The 23,489-nt window shown below is 40.4% G+C and overlaps 1 protein-coding gene across 5 annotated transcripts in view; it reads right to left on the bottom strand.

Annotated features, from left to right (window-relative positions):
* Positions 1 to 23,489, bottom strand: part of LOC101864463 (DDB1- and CUL4-associated factor 11) — a 59,214-nt gene that overhangs the window by 6,380 nt on the left and 29,345 nt on the right. For 4 of the 5 annotated variants that reach the window (XM_013083120.2, XM_005099405.3, XM_013083119.2 and 1 more), the window contains 17 exons: positions 21,902 to 21,996; positions 20,534 to 20,565; positions 19,426 to 19,527; positions 18,986 to 19,050; positions 17,242 to 17,342; positions 16,635 to 16,737; positions 15,793 to 15,836; positions 15,297 to 15,420; positions 13,879 to 13,936; positions 13,166 to 13,258; positions 11,323 to 11,415; positions 10,087 to 10,176; positions 9,533 to 9,596; positions 8,843 to 8,995; positions 7,073 to 7,179; positions 4,978 to 5,043; positions 2,499 to 3,930 (listed from right to left, as the gene is read on the bottom strand). In XM_013083120.2, the coding sequence (XP_012938574.1) occupies positions 3,832 to 3,930; positions 4,978 to 5,043; positions 7,073 to 7,179; positions 8,843 to 8,995; positions 9,533 to 9,596; positions 10,087 to 10,176; positions 11,323 to 11,415; positions 13,166 to 13,258; positions 13,879 to 13,936; positions 15,297 to 15,420; positions 15,793 to 15,836; positions 16,635 to 16,737; positions 17,242 to 17,342; positions 18,986 to 19,050; positions 19,426 to 19,527; positions 20,534 to 20,565; positions 21,902 to 21,996 (1,489 nt within the window). In that variant the 3' untranslated portion in view covers positions 2,499 to 3,831. Of the gene's footprint in view, positions 1 to 2,498; positions 3,931 to 4,977; positions 5,044 to 7,072; positions 7,180 to 8,842; positions 8,996 to 9,532; positions 9,597 to 10,086; positions 10,177 to 11,322; positions 11,416 to 13,165; positions 13,259 to 13,878; positions 13,937 to 15,296; positions 15,421 to 15,792; positions 15,837 to 16,634; positions 16,738 to 17,241; positions 17,343 to 18,985; positions 19,051 to 19,425; positions 19,528 to 20,533; positions 20,566 to 21,901; positions 21,997 to 23,489 lie in introns of those variants that run through there. The other variant, XM_013083121.2, reaches the window with a different exon arrangement.

Genomic DNA, 23,489 nt, shown 5'->3' with positions numbered 1-23,489 from the left:
AACAACAAAAAAATAAAGAAAAAGAATTGTTACCAATCATAATATTATTCAATTCAACATTCCATTCATTGACAAAGTTATAATACACAATGAAATTTACATGTATATCTTGAAAAATATTTGTACAACACACTGGTTAAATACAACAACATTTAGTGCAACAAACTGAATAAGTTGGGATGTTGTTTTTTTCTGATCCTCAATAATTTTTTGTTAAAAGCTGCATTAGATCTATTGCTTACAAATTGTAAAAAACAAGAGTCTGCCTAACTTCTATAGATTTATTTAATTTCGGAATTTGCTTATTTGCTTCTTAAAGAACATTGTGACATCAGAAGGTGCTATGCTCTGACTCTGTAACAAGAAGAAAGATCTTTTTTTTTCTGTTTTAAAAAACCCCCAACTGTTACACAGGGGTCAACAAAATTAGGAGTAAACACATACTACAAATAGAAGGAAAAGTACTATGGGCTTATGTATTTGTCTCCTTTTATCATTTAAATCAGAAGGGTGGGGGGGGGGTTTTTGGTTACTTTTTAATTATTTTTTTTGTGTGTAGAAAAATTGTCAAGAAACCATTTACACAACTAGAGCACAACACTATCCAATATTGTATCCGTCACAAAACAGTATGACAGTCCGTGGACAAACGTTATTGCTCTTGCTGCTGCAAACTTTGATAACTGGAGACATAACTCTGCAGTCAAGCAGACAAGAGGTCTTCATGTGTCAACAGGTGAACACTGTATTATTGTAAAGCGCATCCAGCACTTTCTTTGTAGCAATGTGAAATATAAATGACATTTTTCATTCACTTTTCGTGGCACAATAAGCACGAGTAATTGGAAACTCTGCCAAGCTAAAGTACGATTAATATAAATAAATAAATAAAATAAAAATAAATAAAAGGTAATCATTTTAGCCAACTGAACTATAATACCTATTCACAGGAGAAAAATTCAAGTATAAATATATAATTATTTGAACAGGCCAAACAATCACATAAGTTCTTTGCATTTTGCATTATATCCATGATGTCAAGAACAGATAGGCCATCTACTAAGAAGCTTATTTTACAGGGGGAGGCTAAACACTGTACTTTTAACTATCAAAGACCACTTCAACTTAAAACTGCATGTCCATGTGTTAAGCATTTACATACTTAAATTTTTAAACAATTTAATGAGAAGATGTATTTAACCTTGCTTTACACAACAGTCAAAAACCAGCTTTCAGTAAATTTTGGAGTTGAGCCATACAATCAATACACTTTATGTTTTTTGTTCAGTTTTCAAAAAAGAAAAAAAAATTCGTAAGATCTCAAAAATGACTCAAGATTTGGAAGGAGTATTGTTCACAATGCTATACAAGGACACATATTGTCTTGAAGGTCAACATTTCAACACTGCCACTGATGAAAGGCACTGATATTGATATATATATGAGGCGTGCTTACAAAATGAGTTACTTCTCGCAATCAAAGAAGGGAAATATCAGCCAAAAATCGACACAAGAGCCATATTTGTAGATTCCAAATCAATGCCATTCTCTTCAAGTTTTACATGAAAACTTTTATCATTTCATACTAATGAGTTGTAAAAACTCAATCTATACATTCGACGCATCTATTTCCATCGGGCTAAAATCAGAGAAGTAACTAATTTTGCCAGCACACCTCACATATTGTAAATGTTGGGTACCTCCATCGACATAGTTTAGATCATTTAGGAGGAAGGCTGCTTCTACCCTGCCCATCAGGACCAAAACGGGCTGAAAGGGAAGGGACACAACATTCCACCAGACAGACCAAGATACTCAATAAAAACTTTCCCCAAGGGGAACCGTATTCCCATCTTGTGCGTGCAAGGGCAGAGAATCCAACCACTACACCACAGACGCCAAAAAAGGCACCGAGGGTCTCATGTGCGCAGAAACAGTTTAGCAAAACAGAGTGCAGCAAGGCTGGGACACACAGGACAAAACAGAGGGCCACCTGTCCAAGACAATCACCTGTACAAACAACCATCCCCCCCCCCCCAACCTTCGGTTTAACAAAATATTTATATTGAAACTGCCCAAGACGTCCAGCAGTCTACGACAACCACGTTTCTCCTCAACAATGGGTGGCCGCCTTGGACAATTTCTTTCGAAAGTTCAAGACCTCACAATTTGTCTTTTCAACTTCAGGGAAAGGGGAAATAAAAAAAAATAAAAAATCCGCAAAGTTGTAACACACGAAAAAACATAGGGCCATGCTCAGTCAGATGTCTACTTGTGAGAGAAGGTTCCAGAACAATGTAAGTTGGTATAGAATCCAATAAGATTATCAACAAGTTAAAATGAATATTATATATATACATTACATGTTTTATTGAAATAATTCTAAAAGATTTTCTTTTTTAATCTTGGGATCCCCAAAACAGCATTCATCGTAGATGAGTATGTTTTTTCGAAGCTTTCAAAGCTTTGCAAGCAAAATGTCATATGATTTTGTTGGGTTTGTTTCTTTTTCGGAATAAAAAGGTAATTATATGTACAAAGTATTACATGCTTTCGTTGAAGAAAACAAACTCATTCTACCATCAAGTCAGGCACTCACAGCCCTGCACACAGTTCATCATTTTGCAACAGCTCACAGGGCTCAACACTCAAACACTCTTTCCTTCACTCACAACCCACCTCCAACTGCTATTTTATTCCAGCAACTCGCAACCTCGTGCTTTCTTGTCGTATCTCTATTTTTTCAACAGTGAAAATGTGACTTCTTTTAAAGTTCACTCTTTGTTATGAACTGTTTTCACTGTTATAAAAAATGGAGATACGACAAGAAAGCACTGAAGTCGCAAACTCTTGCTTCGATATTGTGACAAAACTCGCAGCCACAGTTGATCCACTGAAAAATGGGGGCTTTGCTAGTGAGCCCAAAATTATCATGCCATATTTGCAAGAAGGAATTTCATAATAGTCTACATAATCCGGCTTATATAACCTGTCTGACTGTACCTTTCCAGTATAGACAAAAATATAATTAAAAATTTTGTTTCTGTAAAAGGTGGCGCTCAAATCATGAGACCAATAGTATTGCTATAGAATACAAGTGCACCGTTTGATTTGTGACAACAGTAATCATTACTTGCAAAAACCAAGAGATCACTAGAGTGCATAACCTAGCATTAGACTCCACTATATCAGAAATGATGAGGGAAAAACTGAGCTTGATGTCCAGCCCATTATATGCACAACATCATGGGACACAGAACACAGCATCTTGATTTCTTTTTTTGAAAAAACAACAGCTGCCCGCCATGTTATGCAATCTAATCAAATGAACATAACATACATCCGTACACAGTGATCATATTGATCGGTTCTTAACGAATCTCCAAAGATTCAAACAATGTCCCTCCAGTTTACTCTATCTCGCCATGATGACATCTGAAATTCATCAGATTTTAGGATTTCTGAAACTTTATAGAAAATACAGTCAAACCTGCTTTCAGTTTAACAAAATGTTTATATTGACACTGCCCAATACGTCCATCTGTCTACAGCAAACCACTTTTCTCCTCAACAATGGGTGGCCGCCTTGGACAAGTCCTGCTGTACTTTGAAAAGTTCAACACCTCAATTTGTCTTTTTCAACTTCAGAGAGAGGGGGGGGGGGGGTCAACCCCCCCATATGCTCCACAAGGGCACAATCTTCTTTATTTAGGTAGCAAGGAGAAACCTTGGCGAAGAACATGGGCCACAACTCTGCAGTGGTAGTAGCAAGGGACACAACATCTGCAGCAACAGTTGGTCATCACAGACTGGACCAGCAACACACCACGTCTAGTCAAACAGGGCAGGAAATGACTTTTCCTTCCTGGGATTGACAAGAGCGATCTTCCTTCGCAGGCTTTCCCCTCGGCCTTCGCAACGCATAGACACCTAGTAAGGCAAACACATGCGGTAAATGTCTGCTGTAGCAAGTCCTGGCATCTTCCTAACGCATGAACACATTGTACAACAATGAAGGTGTCTAAATTTACACGATGAATGATTAATTTACGATAGGGGTTCACCAAAGGTTAGTCACAGAATACTGAAAAGAAAAGAAACAAAAATGGTCTCGAAAGACGACTCCTTACCTTGAAAAGGACTGACGTTATTTATGAGAGAGATTCTTACTTGATAGTGACTGAAGTATCTGACGGTTCTAGTTTTAGTAAAAGTTTTACGGCGCTTGCAACTGCATAAGGTCATATGAGCGCCAGAAGATTAGAGGTGTTACAAGAGAGTAACAAACATAACAAAGAAGAAGGGGAGATAAGGACGATAGATGTTTGATAGGAAAGAAAAAGCAGCTACTTTTAAAATCTTTCCAAAAGCTGAATTAGTGCATCAGTAAATGAAAACAGGTTTCTTTTAAAGACCACTGTTTGGTATGGGCAATTCAGGGAAAATACAAGCATCCTTATTTTGGTTATTTTCTGCATGGATTGATTAATTAAAGTTCTTACAGATGCAATTAGGTTATTTCGAAAGGAGTGTCCATAGTTCATTTGGGAAGAGGATAGAGAAGGAAGAAAGAAGGAAAAGAAGGCAGAGACAATACATGAAACTTACATTTGATCACATGAATAAGTAAGAGTAGATGTCAGTATATCCTCATCAGAGTGGTTGCACCTCCTGTTGGTGTGCAGTGGGTCTATTATTGCACCCAACCCACTTTGGGGGTGGGGGGAGGCGGAGGGGGAGGGAAAGGGAGGGGTGGGGGGAGAAGGGGCGGGAAAAGGAGGGGTGGGGGAGGAGAAGGGAGGGGGAGGAGAAGGGAGGGGGAGGGGAAGGGAGGGGGAGGGGAGCCGAAGGGGAAGGGAGGGGTAGGGGAGGCGAAGGGGAGGGGGGGGGGGGAGAGGAATCTATCAATATACACCATACTGAAGTGTCAGGACACAATAATAAAGTACACACAACACTAATATGAGATGAACCTACCTCGTCCGGATCTGTTCCCCGAGCAGCGTGATCGTGGTAGTACCAACGTCCCAGCGTGCCATCCCACTGCGGAGAGAACGGACAGGTTGTTTTGTTTTTGTATGTTTGAGGAAAGACAGATTTTAGTTTTAGTAAGAGTTTTACTGCCCTCGCAACTGCATAAGGTCATATGAGCGCCAGAAGATTAGAGGCGTTACAGGAGAGTAACAAACATAAAAAAAGAAGAAGGGGAGATAAGGACGATAGATGTTTGATAGGAAAGAAGGAGCAAACCACACCAGAGCACCCGTCAACCACCCACGGAAAGACAGAGCTCCCCACCCACCAGCATATCACGACCTCAGTGCTTTCTCATCATATCTCCATTTTTGTAACAGTGAAAATATGACTTCTCCTATCTTAAGCTCACTCTTTGTTATGAACTGTTTTCACTATTATGGAGAAAAAGTTGCGGGATGAGGAAGACAGGGAGACAGCAGAACACCACACAATCATTAGGATGCGGGAAATGGGGATAGAGAGGGAAGAAGGAAGAAAGGAACGATTATCTGGAAAGGAAAGACGTCGCTATAATCAGACAGCCACCGGAACAATCAGTATGGATACCTAGCGGGCTTTGGTGCTGGGGGGAACTGAGCAATTATGGACCTGTCCGGTGTGCAATGACGTTGTTGCCCACGACAGGTAATACAGGTAATAAACAAAGGTGTGATGAAAAAAGAGGTCAAGCCGGGCTCATCATTGTCGAGTTCCGATTCTTTTTTAAAAGGGAAAGGAAAGGGGGTGGGTGGTTTACTGTTTGCAGAATCAAAATAAACCTTTGGAACTCGAGAATGTGTCACAAATCTTTGATCCCGACTGTGTGTCCCGACACACCGAAATGTTTAACAATCGGAAGAGGTATTACGATGGTATTTTCGTAAAACTGAATAAAAATCATAACGATTCCACCGAATCTGTAATGATGGGCAGCCCTGTAAAAAGAGGCACATCGACAAAATAATGGTTATCTAGTGCTGGGAAATTTTTTTAGTTTTTTAGTTTTAGTAGAAGTTTTACAGCGCTCGCAACTGCATAAGGTCATATGAGCGCCAGAAAATTAGAGCTGTTACAAGAGAGTAACAAACATAAAAAAGAAGAAGGGGAGATAAGGACGATAGATGTTTGACAGGAAAGAAGAAGCAAACCACACCAGAGCCCCCGCCAACCACCCACTGGGAAAAAATAACGACAGAAACAACACAGGGGTTTGTATAGAAGTAAGACCTACCAGTAGTGCCCACCACCCTCCCAACTGACAAGTGGCAAGCTAATAAAAATAGACATAAGAAATTCTTCTTTTTGTATGTGATTTTATGCCTCCCCAGCCGCACAATTTGGATTATTTTAATTTAGGAGGCCGGCCTTGACACAGGCCGTCAGGGCCAACCCGGGCTAAGAGGGAAACTACGTGCCAGCTGAAAGGCCAAAATATTCAATTAGAACTCTACCCTTGGTGCTCATATGACCTTACGCAGTTGCGAGCGCCGTAATAAAACCTCTACTAAAATTAAAATACTCCACCCCAACAGGAACAGAACTCAGATCTTCTGCATACCACGGCACAGTGCATAACTGCTACACCACAGACGCCGTTTATTCCCAAGTAGTCTTCATACATACATATTAAACTAATGAATCATGACGCGGTGAAATCAGGCACTTGTCAATTTTTGGGTATGTGGAGTTATTGGTATCATCTCAAAGCTTATTTATTTGTTTCGCTTTCAATTTAAAAAATACCCATCTATCCTGAATAGAAGTCAAAGTATTTGTGATTGAAGGAGGTGAGGTCGCCTGGTTTCAGCGGTTCAATTATTGAGAAAATCGCCACCAAAGTTTGGTAACTCCAATTGCTAAAGAGTCCTTGAAAACTGAAAAATGACATATTTTGGGCCTTTTCAGTAAAATTCAAATGGAAATGTGTTTTAGAATGGACAAAAAACCCCCCAAAATTTGATAAAAATTGCCTGACTGGCGGGAAAATGCCTGTTTCTCCGATTTCATTATTTTGACGAGCGTCCGATTTCACCACAATGCCTCACAAATGTTTTACCGAAGTGCTGATGATGGTGTTCTTGTACGGATGCCAGGATACGTCTCTGGTACAAGAGTTGTGTCCTTCCAAGCGGCAGGCTACTTGACCAGTCAGCAGATCATACACTGCAAACAGCAAGAAATCGTTATTCTACAACATTCTATAAACGCCACTAGAGAAGCTTAAATCCACTTCTAGAAGTCCAGTTGAACACACAAAGGTTAAGACCAATTGACCACACAAAGATTAAGACCAATTGAACACACAAAGGTCAAGGCCAATTGAACACACAAAGGTCAATGCACAAAGATTAAGACAAATTGAAAACACAAAGATTAAGGCCAATAGAACACACAAAGACTAAGGCCAATGGAACACACAAAGGTCAATGCACAAAGATTAAGGCCAATTGAACACACAAAGATTCAGGCCAATTGAACACATAAAGATTAAGGCCAGTAGACCACACAAAGATTAAGGCCAATTGAACACACACACAAAGACTATGACCAATTGAATACACAAAGCTTAAGGCCAATTGAACACACAAAGATTAAGGCCATTTGAACACACACACAAAGATTAGGACCAACTGAATACTCAAAGATAAAGGTCAGTTGAACACAAAATATTAAGACCCATGAAACGTCTTTAACAAGAGCAGAGAAAATGATCACACTATTCCTTACCTTCAACATTGCCAATATCAAAATATAGTGATAATAATAATTAAATAACAATAGCAACAATAACAACTGCATTTATATAACCCAAATCCATGCTCTACTGCATGCTCTATGCACTTTACAACTATTAAAGACTTCAACATAAGTTAAGGACCACTTGCAAACACTCTGAGTGGTCTTCTTGGGCAGACCTGCACGTGGGCGTTCTTGGACTGATCCAGTGGCTTGATGGCGCTGCCTCAGGCTGACAATGACAGAGTATGACACTGCAAGCCTTCTGGTAACTTCTCAGGCTCCAACTCCATCCTGCAGCCATGCCACAGCTTTGGCACGATCAAAGCCTCTCAGCTTTTGTCTTGGTGACACGTTGATGCGATACTGGATTTTAAGCAAACGGCAGCTTATAATGCCACCAAAGTGAGCACAGTTTGAGACCGTACGTCCGTTTATGAAGTGCACCATAAATTTTAGCTGTGGAATGCCCGTGATGTCGCACACATGTCGATCAAAAACAGCAAATTTGGCTAAAATTCCTGGAGGATTTCGTGCAGCACGCGATGGTTTTGCCTCATTTGGAAGCATTGCAGTACGCATTGGTAACCCATTAACACTTTCAGAGTAAAAAATTTTGAAACATTAGCTGTTGTCTTTTTTTCTGATTTTTAAAAAATCAGGGCTGTCTGTCAAGGTGGTCCTTAACTTATGGTGAAGTCTGTAGAACCCCAGTAGATCCTAAAACACTCAGAAACATTCGCAGCTTCCTGGGAAGCTACAATCATATAGAGCAAGCAGCCAATAAAACGCTCCAACACTAACAAATTGACAAGATCTTTCACTGTCTATAATAATAATATTTATAATAATAATAATGAAGATCATTTCTATAGTGCCCACTCCCGTTTAAACACAGTTCTAGGCGCTTTACATAAATGCATGCACGAACAATATTCATGCACACGACACACACACGCACACACACACACACCCATGCACACACATGCATTAACATACCATTGTACAGAACATGAATCTACTGACATATAAATGATGTCAGTAAATGTGTCTTTAAAAATCTTTAAAAAGAGTAAACACTTTTCCTTACCCACAACACTGCCCGTGGCACAGCCTGAGTAGACATAGCGCTGCCCCGTGCTCGTCTCCGGGGAAAACTTGCACCGGATCAAGGTGTGAAGGACGCAGTGGCCTCGGTAGGTCATCACCGACGTGTCTCCTTTCAGTTCCTTTTTCCGTGCCACTTATGGTTCGAAAATAGAGGAAAAAATTAATCAGATAAAATGTTTTTGAGCGTATCGGTTAAACAGTAAAAACACAATGACCTGATGAATGCCTGATAGGCAATGCAGTAGAACTGAGAACCATATGCGAGGCGTGCTGACAAAATGAGTTACTTCTTGCAATCCACAAATCGGTATATTGGTCAAAAATCGACACTGGGGTCAAATTTGTAGGTTTTCGATTGAAACCACATTCTTTAATTATAACATGCCTTTTATTATTTCATACTTATAAATTGTAAAAACTTCACCTATAAGTATGGAGTATGTATTTCCATCAGGTTTGAATCTATGAAATGACTCATTTTGTTGTCACGCTTCACATATGCCCCTCAAATTAAAAAACATTACAAATATTATTTCCATGACAATCGTGCAGAAATTGTCACAAACCGACAAACTGCACTGAAATTAAATGAAAAGCAGCACAGTATGAAGAACGAACAAAAAACCCACAAATGAGACACGAGTGAGTAGTCCTGTCAAAAAGCACTTACTTCTTCGTGGAACCTGCTGCCATCTGTAGTCCCATCTCTGAGATGAAACCACTTTCTTCGTCTCCTGAAAAAGAATAAAAATGTGATGAAAGCCTGAGAATGGAACAATCAGGTACTTTTGTTTTCATAGAAAAAATGTTATTTATACATATATACATAATATTATAATTAGGTTCTTTGAGTACACCCATCATTTTATAATGTGATATCTACAACTGTAAAATGCATTGAACATTTTTAGGAAAAAGGAAATATTTAATATACAAATTATATATACTATTATTATATAATAGGATGTTTGATAGGAAACAAGGAGCGAACCACACTAGAGAACCCATCAACCACCCACAGAGCATTTTCAATCCAAAACCTCCTTTAAAAGACAAAAGTTTCAAAATTCAGGCTAGTATAAATGGAACGGAACAGAAGACATTACGACTTGAACAGAATCACGTAATAAACTTGCGAGACAATAAAATAACCTTCTCTTCCTCCTGAAAAAAGAAAAATATGTTTCCACATCACATGACAATCAACTGGTCCCCCATCCTCACCTCAACACCTGTTTGGTCAGAGAAACACCTGACATCCCATAATTTCAGAGTCTGGTCCTTGGAATTGGAAATGAAGAATCGTGCATCACCCTGTAGATATCAATAATAGTAAAAAAAATCAATTAATAGCATTTTTCTTAAGTGCATATCCGTGCTCAACAGCAAGCTCTATGCACTTTACAATCGATATTCTAGCCCCTAGCAGATTGTAGAACACTCGGAAACATTCTTGGCTTCTCAAACAAAACAGCACTGAATCAATACCTGAATCTAAAATATGAGGACGACTCCCATTCTGAAAAACCGTCTTTGCACTTGTCACACCTTGTCCACAGTGTTGGGGTCACTACAGTCGACACATGTCCATTCATCTCTCCCCCCCCCCTCTCTCTCTCCCCCCCCCCCCCTCTTCAGGATCCACTTTTGTGACCATGTATGCAGACCCAATTCGACAGGTTGGTTACACATCTCCCGCCCTCACTCCAAAAATCGGAACCAGTACATATGTAGAGACAGTCGAAGCTGCTCCAACAGCTATCTGTCAGAGACAATCACCTGTACAAATGACCACTTCCCACCTGGTGTCTTTTCTTCTCGTCAACGGGCAGCCATCTTGTTTTTTTTAAGTTTTAGTAGAGGTTTTACGGCGCTCGTAACTACATACGGTCATATGAGCCCCTTGCCATCTTGGACAACATCGACTGCAGTTAAATTTGTCATTAACACCAATGTATATATATATGAAAAAAGGGACATCTTGGAATAACAGATAGCTACCATGAGCTGCCCCATAAAGAACAGGTGATTATCTTCCGACAAAGAACCCAACACACAAGACTGAGACAACATATGTACAGATGTTTTAAACTAGCGCAATCACAAAAAAGCCAGTGTGGAGAGGCGGACCAAACTGTTGAACACATCCTTCAGCACTGCAAGACACACAGGAAGACACACAGGAAACGTGTCCAACCCCACTGACACTGCAAGAGAAGCTATAGGGGCCGACAGATGAACTGAGCAGGACGGCCCAATTTATGATAGATACCAGACTTCAAGTGTGATGCGATCGAGAAGAAGAAGAAGATTCAAGACAGATCGCTATTTTTTTCGCCGATAGCAAGACAACTGAACAAGCTTTAGGATGATACCAATAACTCCACATGCCCAATAATTGACGAGTGCCTGATTCCACTACATCATGACACATGAAAAAAAGGGACATCTTGGACCTACCTTCGAGTCGATGTACGTGATCCCATCTGAGTGACCCGCGAGTACGCCCACGGGTATCGGTCGCTCCTCTCTCAGAGTTCTCCTGTCCCACACCTTGAGGAATGAGTTAATGAATGAAATTAAGAAGTCTGTTTGTTTGTTTAGTTTTAGTAAGAGTTTTATGGCACTTGCAACATAATAAGGTCATATAAGAGCCTAAGATTAGAGGTGTTACAAAAGAATAACCAACACAAAACAGAAGGAGTTGAGAGAAGGAAGATAGATGTCTGATAGGAAAGAAGGAGCAAACCACACCAGAGCACCCGCCAACCACCCACGTTTGTTTGTTTTGTTTGAATAAAAAGAAGTCCATTGACACAATAACAATCATTTACAGCAGAGAAAAGGCAAGAGTAGAGAGAGAGTCGGGAACAATAAAGAGAAAGAAAAGATGTACATCCTATCAGGGGTCCCCTCCAACCAGTCGCAAAAGAAGAAAAAAATATGTCACAGGAACAATAGTTATTATAAGGCCAGATATATTTTACTCAGATCTTAATTAATTCTTAACTCATTCCCTACCTATTATTTTCGCCTTGTGGACGAATTTTTTTCGGGAAGGCGAAATGAGATGATGACTAGTGCGCAGTTCAAAGGTCTTTGGGGCCACAAATTCAAATAAATATTAACATATTACGCACCGAAATTTTCAGTATGATTTGTAGAATACATCTGTTACGTTTGTTTGTGCATTTTTCAACTTTGGTTCCTGTAAGAGGCGATTATGCAACACAATTTTTCTTGGATGCGGATACAATTTGAAAATAAAAAATTAATCATCTTCGGTGAAACTCAAAAAATATGTTTGCACCTAGTCAAATGATACACCAAAATCACCATAAATGAATATAGAACTGGAAAATATTGAAAAATTTGCAGTTATTTATATGCATTCCATAAAATTTGCACATTTGGATCATGACATCCGATATTGAAAAAAAATACAACAATTTTATAATCTTGAAAAACGGACAAGATGCATTCACAAACAGAATAAAACACTCGTGTCGTGTATGGAATTATTCAGAATCGTACTTGGAATAAACCTACACATGCCTTGAGTGGTACTTTTGTGTAATTTCACAAAAAATATTGATTTTTGTGAGAAAAAAATAATTTGACAGTTTAGAGATCTAGATCAAGATCTAGCACTGGAAAATAATGATTTTTCAATAACAGAACAATGGCAATTTCAGCCCAATTGTATCAATATTCTAAAGAAGAGTCCTACATTTCTTTAGTGTGCAAAATAATGATATATTTTGTTGTGAAAAGGAAGTAAGACTGGTGTGTGGGCTATAATTTGAGCATCACGATAAAACAAAGTGGCATAAACTTCGAAATCCTGTTTCAAAACTGAATCAAAACTTCCGATTTTCGGTGGAAACGCTTGACCCGGAAGTCAACATTATATTAGGACTTTTATTTTAACATGGATATGTGGATTGGAATAGAATCTCAGCTAAAATTGAAGATCGGTTCTCAAGCCGCTGGGGGCGGCTTAGCGTACTGACGGCACTTTAGCTGCACCGCCCCCCACGGCTCGGCGTAGCGAATGAGTTAGGTAATCATAAACAAACAAAAACTCACCAAGGCGAGTAGCTTGAGCAAATTTGAGAGCTGTTTACAGAGTTTACAAAAGTAAGCCAGGCTTTGGTCATCAGCGAAGAGTAATTCATTTAGGGCGTCTGGTTCTGTGTTGGCCTCTTTTGTAATTCTATCCATATATCGCCACTACTATTTATCATATATATCAAAAATTAGATTTCAACTTTGAAATAAAAGTACTGTATCAGACTCTGACCTTGCATAGTCCATCATCTCCACCGCTGTAGAGAATCTGCGAGCTGAAGTCAGCAAATCGGACAGTGTTCACATCATCATCGTGAGCATCAATCTGGCAGAAACAAGAATGAAGGCTATTACAGAAACGAGTAAGACAAATATGTACATGTATGGCAGACAAGAGAAAAACACAAATATGAACAGGCGCCACAGAAAAGAGAAAGTTTTCAGTTTCAGGAGAGAGAAGCATATTAACACGATTGTAAAAAGCAGATTCAATAACATCATCTCAATCAGTGGTGTAAAAATTCTACAAAGATCTATATGCAGTTCCAGTTGGAAGTTGTCTTTGACAGATTTATCAAACAGTTTTCAGCCTCTCCTGGAGAAATAGACTTCCTGGGAGATGGACCATCTGTGCCCGGCATCATTAATACATTATTTTCTGCTAACAACCAGTAACAGAACATCCTGGACCAAAAGGTTTGTTCTTTTTCGTTAGAGTTTACAGCACTTGCAGCACGATAAGGTCATATAAGTGCCGAAGGTTAGAGGTATTACAAAGGAGTAACAAACAAATAAAAAAAGAAGGAGGGGAGATAAAGAAGATAGATGCTTGATAGGAAAGAAAGAGCAAACCACACCAGAGCACCCTCCAACCACCCACCCAAAAGGTTACCCTGGTACAAAACCGTAAAGACAACGGTGAGGGAACAGCAACTTAAACTCTACCTTGAGCGTTCTCTTGTTTGCTTCTCTGTCGTAGACATATATGTTCCCGTCGTTCGCCCTGCAAAAGTGCACAGTTCAAAAAGTGTTAAGAGGAAAAATATGTACACAGAACGAAAAACAAATTAAACGAGTTCATCCCTTTTCAAAGACTTTACAGCAATGTGAGGAAATAATCAACATGCACTAAAAAGATATAGCCAAAAGAAAAAGAATTGTAAAAAAAATTACCTGAAATTTACCTCAACTTACAGTCACACCTGCCTTAACAGCCATCTGTCCTAGATAACCACCTGTACAAACGACCACATCCCCCACAATGCAAGTTTCCTATATAATACTGACACTGTCTAAAACTCTGCACCTGTCTAAGACAACCACTTTTCTACTCGACAATGAGTGATCATCCTGGACAATTTCGACGGCATTTTGTTGAAGCATAATTGCCTCTTTTTAACTAGGAAAAAAAATCTACAACAAAGAAAGCCTCAAATTTCTCTTGTCGATCCAGGTTGTCATTATCGCTTTTGTTTTTGTTGTTATCTTTAAGGAAACGCTCTATATAAATGCAATTTATTATTTTATTATTATTATCATCATTATTATTATCCAGCCAGATCTCTCAAATTTCCTTGTGTGCAGCGCCACCATGCAAACAACTCACCTTATCAATAATACATGCTCACTATTGGACCAATAAATTTATTTTTCCCAGAAACCTGCCTTCGTTCAATTTGGGGGGGGGGGGGGGGGGTGTCTTTTAAGTTTAAATAGAGTTTTAAGGTACTTGCAAAACAAATGATAAGAGGTGTTACTAGACAGTAACCTACAAAGAAAAGAAGGAGGAGAGATAAGAACGACAGATGTTTGATAGGAAAGAAAGAGAAAACAAACAACACCAGAGCACCCGATAACCATCCAAAGTTCAAGCTTCCTTGCATCCAGCACGGCGCGACCTCAGTGCTTTCTTGTCGTAGCTCCAATTTTTTCAACAATGAAAATCTGACTTCTACTTAAGCTCACTCTTCGTTATGAACTGTTTTCCTTCCTTTCTTTACTTTTTCATCCTCTGTTGCCGCTAAGCGTCGAGGGGAGATGAAGTTTTCTATGGTAGACCAGCTCCGCAGCTCTTTCAGTTGTGATATTTTGTCTTCTCAGGGTTTCCTTGACACCCACCCTCGATCCACCTTTTGCTGGGCCTTCCTCTTCCTTTATAGCCTGAGTGCTTGGTGTTCTAAGATCTCGAGGCTTGCTGGCCAGGTGACATACATTACAGGTGGCCAAATCATTTTATTCTCTGTCTTTCTATGTAATGCCGGCAGCACTCAATGCCGATAGCTCCTCTTACTGTTTTCACTGTTATTAAAAATGGAGATGCGACCAGAAAACACCAAGGTCGCGACCTGTGCCCAGGAACTTACCCTCCCAATATCTCCTTGTTGTCGTAGGAGAACATGAGGGAAAAGATACAAAAACTGTGGTCGCCAGGGTTGAGGTGGAGGGCTTCGTGAATGTCGTGGTCCCCGTAGATGTTACTGATGTGGACTGGGGGGAAAAAAGAGTTCAGATTTAGGCTCAACTTTTACAGCATTTGCAACAGAAAAATATCGTGCTTTGAGGCATCATGGTGAAATCAGGCCCTCAACAAAATAATGAAATCGAAGAAAATGCTATTTTTCTTCCTGTTTGACAATTTTTATCAAATTTTTAATTTTTGGCTCAGTACCTTTTATGTCCCTTAAAAAATACTTTGCTATGTGGCTGTTACAGAAACAGTTTGATAAAAGAAGAAGGAGAAGGAGAAGGAGAAGGAGAAGGAGAAGAAGGACAAGGAGAAGTAGAAGAAGAAGAAGAAGAAGAAGAAGAAGAAGAAGAAGAAGAAGAAGAAGAAGAAAAAAACAAAAAGAGAAAACTCACTGCAGTCGGACCAACTGGAATACGCTGCGTAGCGGCCGTCTGGACTGTGAGGGAGGAAACAAAACAAGAGACAAATATTAGAACGTAATTAGCCTTTCTTTTCCCCCAAATTTTTTATCCTTCCTTCCCCTTTACAAATCTTTCATCCTCTCCCTGTCTCTCTCTCTCTCTCTCCCTCCCTCTCTCTCTTTCTCTCTCTCCCTCCCTCTCTCCCTCCCTCTCTCTCTCTCTCTCTCTCTTCCTCCCTCCCTCCTTCTCTCTTGCTCTCTCTCTCTCTCTGCAGTTTCATAAGTGATGTGGGGAGGTGCAGATGCGGTGAACCCCCGAACCTTCAATCTCTCGGATACGGGTCCAGTAGCCTAACCACTGGGCCACCGACGCAACTTTCAAACTCAGGGTTCGTACTGAAAAGAGGAATTTTTTTCCAAAGACTTTTCAAAAAGTTTTCAAGATCAAATTTCATTTTTCATAGACAAATAACATATCAATTCGGAAGAAAATTTTTCATTCAGCATGCAAAAATACATATGGTACACTTCCGACTGCATAAAGTCGAGGCCTTCTAAATTTCGAGGAACATTTTTTACAATAGATATCTAATAAAGAATTTGTTTTTCCAAGACTTTTCCAAGAATTTTGCCAACTTCCCAAAATTCCAAGAGTTTTCCATTTCTTGGAAAATAAAAACAACATTCCAAGAGTTTTCCATTTCTTGGAAAATAAAAACAACATTCCAAGAGTTTTCCAGTTCTCCAAGACCTGTACGAACCCTGCAAACTGCTAGGATTGTGGAGAAATCCTGAAAGTAGAAAAGCATAGTAAAATGGGGTTCTCTGTAGTACCTGAAGGCTGTGTCCAGGATACTCCACCCCACATCGCGGGCCCTGATGCACTTGATGACCTTGAACTCATCATCAGAAGTGTCGTAGACGCGGAGGTGTTGATCTGAAGGGGGAAAAAGGTTCATCATACATGAGATGGTTTGGAAACACAAAGTTGTTGGGGTTGTTTTTTTCTTTCTCTCAATCCCTCTCCATCCTTTATCTCTCCCCCCCCCCCAATTCTATCTACTATTCTCTCTCATAAATCCAACACTCTTTCCCTCTCTCTAAATCCCTTTCCTCTTCTTTTATTAGCCACCCCTTTTCTAAACTCATTCATTTTTCTTTACCCTCTTTTACTTCTTACTTTCAATCCCACCCCTTCTTTTTCCCTCTTCCTCTCTCTCTCTTAATTCTTACATACTTTCTCTCCTCTTCTATTGTTTTGTATTCCTCTCTCTCTCTCTCTCCCTCTCTCTCTCTCTCCCTCCCTCCCTCCCTCCTTCCTTCCTTCCTTCCTTCCTTCCTTCCTTCCCTCCCCCTCTCTCAAAATACGTCCCCAAGGGAAGCAAAACTAAATAGTTATTTTTCATTGTCCACAACCCACCAACAAAATAACGTAACCTACCTTGACAGGCTGACAGGAAGACATTGCCATCTGCTGAGTAGGAGCCGCAGAATGCCTTGTGGTGGTAGGAGCAAATCTTTTCCATCTTATTGGGGAGGTACCTGAAATGAAAATACAGCCAACGTCATCATAACAGCCTAATCCCTGGTCAGCAGAACATAAGGGTGGAAGTCTTGTTCCTGACAGTGGTAACACAGTTTCCCACCGGGACAACAGTTAGCATTTAACATTTTTTTTTATAGTAGAGGGTTTTACGGCGCTCGCAACTGCATAAGGTCATATGAGCGCCAAGGGGTGGGTGTCAACAGAGAAGTCTTTACAGGGAATCAGACTTGGACTGCTCACCTCTCTAGCTTCAACAGCAAAAGGTCTGCTTCGACTATCAAGGCACCCCGGAAATAGCAGGTTACAAGAGAGTGACAAACATACAAAAGAAGTAGAGGAAAATGACAATAGTAAGGATCAGGAAAGAAAAAGCAGTAGTTCCCTGTTGTAGATCAGGCACAGTTATGAGAGTGACACGAGTCAGCCCATTTACAATTCTACTATGCAAGAACGAGACATGTCCCCCCTTTGGGAATGGCCTAAAGACACTACAGTTAGTGGCACTGCCCCGGGTGGTTGGGGGGGGGGGGGGGGGGGTAAGTAAGCATTTTATGGCACTTGCAACACAATAAGGTCATATAAGTGCCGAAGATTTGAGGTGTTACCAGAGAGTTACAGACACAAAAAAGAAGGAGGGGAGATAGAGACGATAGATTTCTTATTATAGGAAAGAAGGAGCAAACCCCACAAGAGCACCCGCCAAACACCCACTTAGAGGTGTTACAAGAGAGCAAAAATCACAAAAACGAAGTGGGGGAGATATGGATGATAAACGTTTGAAAGGGAAAGAACGAGCAAGCCACACCAGAGCACCCGCCAACCACCCACAACACAAGCCACCTACTCCAGTAGGACAAGAGGGTGGGAGTCTTGTACCTGCTAGTGTGAGCACAATTTAATAATAATAATAAATAGCATTTGTATAGCGCAAATCCCCGCTCAACAGCATGCTCTATGCGCTTTACACTATATTATTACCCCAGCAGACCATAGAACACTCCGAAACATTCTCAGCTTCCCGGGAAGCATACAGTGCAAGCAGCAGATCAAGCGCTCAAACACTAACATACTGACAAGATCTTTCGCTGTCTATAGCCGGGTACCCATTCCCACCTGGGTGAAGTGAGGAAAATTCGTGTAAAGTGCTTTTCCCAAGGACACAACGCCGGGTCCCTGACGGGATTCGAACCCACGACCTTACGGTTGCGAGTCCGAGAGCCTAACCACTAGGCCACCAACGCCACAGGGACAAAACTTTTAATGACATCAACTTCATCCATCTATCTGACTGCCTCCACCCCACCCCCCTTCCCCCAACCTTCCTCCGCCCTTTCCAAATTAAAAAAAATCTTTTAAGAACTCCCACCCACCCCAAACAAACAAAACACAGAACAAACAAAAAAATAAAGAAAAACCAAACATTACAAACACCCTGTGAAAAGCAGACATCTCTCCCTAAACCCCTGCAACCATCAAAACTGCTTCATGATCTATTACATCTCTTCATAAACTTGCATGTGAAGGTATTTCCCAGAATCTTTAGTTTAGTTTTAGTATGGTTTTATGGCGCTCACAACTGCATAAACCATAATCTTTACTTTCTCCTCCGCTAGACAAAACACACACAGAATGGACTCACTTGGAATTCAGTAAACACTGATCTCCGTGGGAGAACTGCTGCTGCCGATTCAAGCCAAGCTCCCTCTGTAGGATGAGAAGGAGGGGAGATAAGGATGAATGATGTTTTGTTTTAGTAAGTGTTTTACGGCATTAGCAACACAATAAGGTCATATAAGTACCGAAGATAAGAGGTGTTACAAGAGAGCAACAAACACAAAAGAGAAAGAGCGGAGATAAAGACAATAGATGTTTGATAGAAAAGAAGGAGCAAACCACACCAGAGCACCCGCCAACCACCCACTAAAAAAAGACAAACACTGGGAAACACAAGGACAAGCACTGTAAAAAAAAAGGGGATTTTAAAAAAATGTGCACGAGACAAACGCTGACAAACACGGATATTAAACAAACAAAGAAAAGACAAAGGCTGACACCCCCCTCAGTGACCGCATACATTACCTTGACCAGCATGTTGGGTACCGTGGGCTTCATCATGGTCAGCCATCGCTTGTCTGACCAGCGGCCCGATGACCTCATCACCGCAGTGAAAATATCACTTTTCTGTGGAGTACAGTGTTGTCAATGTAACGTTTGCCGCAGCGACGTAAATATAGTCAATGCAATGTTTGCCGCAGCGACGTAAATATGGTCAATCTAACGTTTGCCGCAGCGTAAATATTGTCAATGTAACGTTTGCCGCAGCGACGTAAATATAGTCAATGTAACATTTGCCGCAGCGTAAATATTGTCAATGTAACGTTTGCTGCAGCGACGTAAATATAGTCAATATAACGTTTGCCGCAGCGACGTAAATATTGTCAATGTAACGTTTGCCGCAGCGTAAATAGTGTCAATGCAATGTTTGCCGCAGCGTAAATATTGTCAATGTAACGTTAGCCGCAGCGTAAATATTGTCAATGTAACGTTTGCCACAGCGTAAATATTAATAATAATGATAATAAATAGCATTTGTACAGCACATATCCCTGCTCGAAAGCAAGCTCTATGTGCTTTATAAATATTATTAATACCCCAGCAAACCCATATTATCAATGTAATGTTTGCCGCAGCATAAATATTGTCATTGCCACAGTTGCCGCAAAGTAAATTTAATTTTTCTGTAGAGTACAGTGATGTCTATACGTCTATGTAGCATTTGCCACACGTAAATATTGTCGACGTAACGTTTTCCGCAGCGTAAATATCGTCAATGTAACGTTTGCCGCAGCGTAAATACTGTCAATGCAACGTTTGCTGCAGCGTAAATACTGTCAATGTAACGTTTGCCGCAGCGTAAATACTGTCAATGTAACGTTTGCCGCAGCGTAAATACTGTCAATGTAACGTTTGCCGCAGCGTAAAAACTGTCAATGCAACGTTTGCCGCAGCGTAAAAGTCATTTTTCTGTGGAGTACAGTGTTGTCAATGTAGACAATGTAGATGGAGTGGTAAAGACCATTGTTGTTTAATAGGAAAGAAGGAGCAAGCCAAACCAGAGCACCCGCAAACCACCCACCGAGAAACCACTCTGGCACGCAAAGATAAACAACTGAAAAAAAGCACAAACCTTCAGGTTCTTTACATCTGGGTTCAGGTCAGCTGAAATAAATGCAAAAGCTTTAAAAAAGAATCTCACAAGATAAAGAGGATGACAATAGGTTCACATACAAGTTGTATTTCATCAACGTGCAGCAAAAATAGCCTTCGTAATACAAAGGCTAAAATCAAATGTGAGGAATCCTGGTGAAATCAGGTGATCGTCAAAATAACAAAATTGGAGAAAATGTAGGCATTTTCCCACCAATTTCGCAATTTTAATAAAATTTTCGGGTTTTTTCAACCCTTTTATGTCCAAATAAAAACACATTTCCATGCGAATTATATTGAAAAACGTTGGCTAAAAGCTCAAAATATATTATTTTTCAGTTTTCAAGGACTCTTTAACAATTGAAATTACCAAATTTTGGAAGCCATTTTCTCGCTATTTTTATGGTGAAACCAAGTAAACGTATCTCTTTCAATTACAAATATCTTCACTTCTGCTCAAGATAGATGCGCATCCCCCCCCCCCCCTTCAAAAGCAAGATAAACGAACAAGCTTTAAGATGATACCAATAACTCCACATGTGCAAAAATTGACGAGCGCCTGATTCCACCGCGCCGTGACACAAATTAACCCACAACGACAGGCTACCACCAAATTATACACCACTAGAAATGAACCAACAGAGGTTTAAGTTATAAATAAAGAGCTCATCGTGGTTTTAGGCAGCTAAAGAGATTAAAACCAGGAGGCTCTTGCGATTTTTACTCCAAACTGTGACAAATGACTTTTAGGCAGGTTCATAGCAGGTTGACAATATAAGATAATATTATATTGACACCTCGTGGAGCCAATGCTTCTAAAAAGGGTAAATTTTAAAAATGGAAAATCTTCAAAGTTGAGTTACATGTAAGCTTGGAAAATTCATACCACATGTTGAAAACAGTTTTTCTTAAATTACAAACAACATTAACTTTGTCCACACCATATTAAACTCTCTCTCTCTCTCTCTCTCTCTCTCTCTCTCTCTCTCTCTCTCTCTCTCTCTCTCTCTCTCTCTCTCTCTCTCTCTCTCTCTCTCTCTCTATCTCCACATCATATTAAATTAGAAAACTTTCGTATTAAAATAAGCACGCACAGTCTCTCTCTCTCTCTCTATCTCTCTCTCTCTCTCTCTCTCTCTCTCTCGTCTCTCTCTCTCGTCTCTCTCTCTCACACTCACACACCCTCACTCACACACACCCGCACACACTCCCGCGCGCGCGCACACACACACACACAAACATCCCCACTACACACACACACACTCACATCCCCTACACAAACTAGTATATTATATATAATATAATAATATAAAATATCATATATCTATATGCAGCCAAAATGACTCACGGATTGGAGCTCTGGAGGGTGCCACAAACTCGCAGTCTGACGAGTTGTCACTGTCTGAGTCTCCAGTGTCCCGGCTGATGAACCGGATCTGGCCGCTGAGGGGAAAATGAGTTCAATAGTAAGAGTGTTTAGTTTCAGTACGTGTTTTACGGCACTTGCAACACAATAAGGTCATATAAGTGCCGAAGATTAGATCATGCGTTACAAGAGAGTAACAAACACAAAAAAGAAGGAGCGATAAAGACGACATATGTTTGATAGGAAAGAAGATGCAAACCACACCAGAACACCCACCAACCAACCACAGAAAGAGCGTTTTATAGCATTTTCAAAACAATTAGGTCATAATATAAGTACCGAAGATTAGTGGTGTTACAACAAGAGAGTAAAAAAAAGGAGGAGAGCTAAAGAAGACAGATGTTTAATAAGAAAGAAGGGGCAAACCACAACAGAGCATCCGCCAACCACCCTGAGGAAAAATTTACAAAAGAAAAGTCTATCAAGAGATAAGATCATAATACCGGGTGCACATAGGCGCGATCGGGTCGGGTCTGGTCAGGTCGGTTTGCTTGCTAGATAGAGGGACCGAAGCGGCTATCGTGACAAAAACCGACTGCCCGACTCGTCGCCTCCAAAACACACGCTTTTAAAATTTGTTTTCATACAGGGCGCCTATTGGCGACGAGTCGGCGATCGACCCGACCCGACCCGATCCCATTAGTAATGGAGAGGCAGAGGCAGACAGAGGGAAAAGATACTGGACAAGACGACAACATGGCTAGGAGGAGCAAGAACAACAGACACCATTGCTGCAACGCAAGACAGAGTGAAGTGGAGGTCCATGATCGCCCACGCCAGTCGGCAAGGCACCGGATGATGATGACGAGGACCCTGTTTAATTATAAGAACACAGTCGAACTTGCCTAAGACAGCCTATGTGTATATAGGCAGAAAAGGTGATTTTAAAAACAACAACCCAGAGAGACTTATCACAATTAGAAAATAGAAAGAAAACGGAAGGCTACAAATTAATCAATGATGGGGAAGCAGTCTAGGGCCTTTCACACATATGCGACTCCTAACACGATGCAAGGGGTTTAATTAAAACCCAAACACTATTGTAACAGTATACTGGTACGATATCACAATGTATGGGTTCAACTTTAATTGTTGCTTTTTAAAAAAAGTTTTAGTAAGGTTTTACGGCACTCGGAACTGCATAAGGTCATATGAGCGCCACAGGGTGGATGTCAACAGAGAAGCCCAAACGGGGAATCAGTTTTACTCTGCTCACCTCTCTGGCCTCAACAACACAAAGTCTGCTTCGACTATCAAGGCACCCCGGAAATAGCAGTTCACAAGAAAGTGACAAACATACAAAAGAAGTAGAGGAAAAAATGACGATAGTAAGGTTGAGGAAAGAAAAAGCAGCAGTTCCCCCTATGTTGTTTTGGCACAGCTTGAGCATGGCATTGATAAATCAGCCCATTTACAATTCTACTGTGTCTGGTTGCTGAGATGTGAGTTTTGTGCTTTTTCACGACGTTTCCACTTTCAAGCTGAGAGAGAGAGAGAGAGAGAGAGAGAG

The sequence above is a fragment of the Aplysia californica genome, unplaced genomic scaffold (assembly GCF_000002075.1).
Source record: "Aplysia californica isolate F4 #8 unplaced genomic scaffold, AplCal3.0 scaffold00212, whole genome shotgun sequence".
NCBI lineage: Eukaryota > Metazoa > Mollusca > Gastropoda > Aplysiida > Aplysiidae > Aplysia > Aplysia californica.
This window is presented reverse-complemented; position numbering and strand designations above follow the sequence as displayed.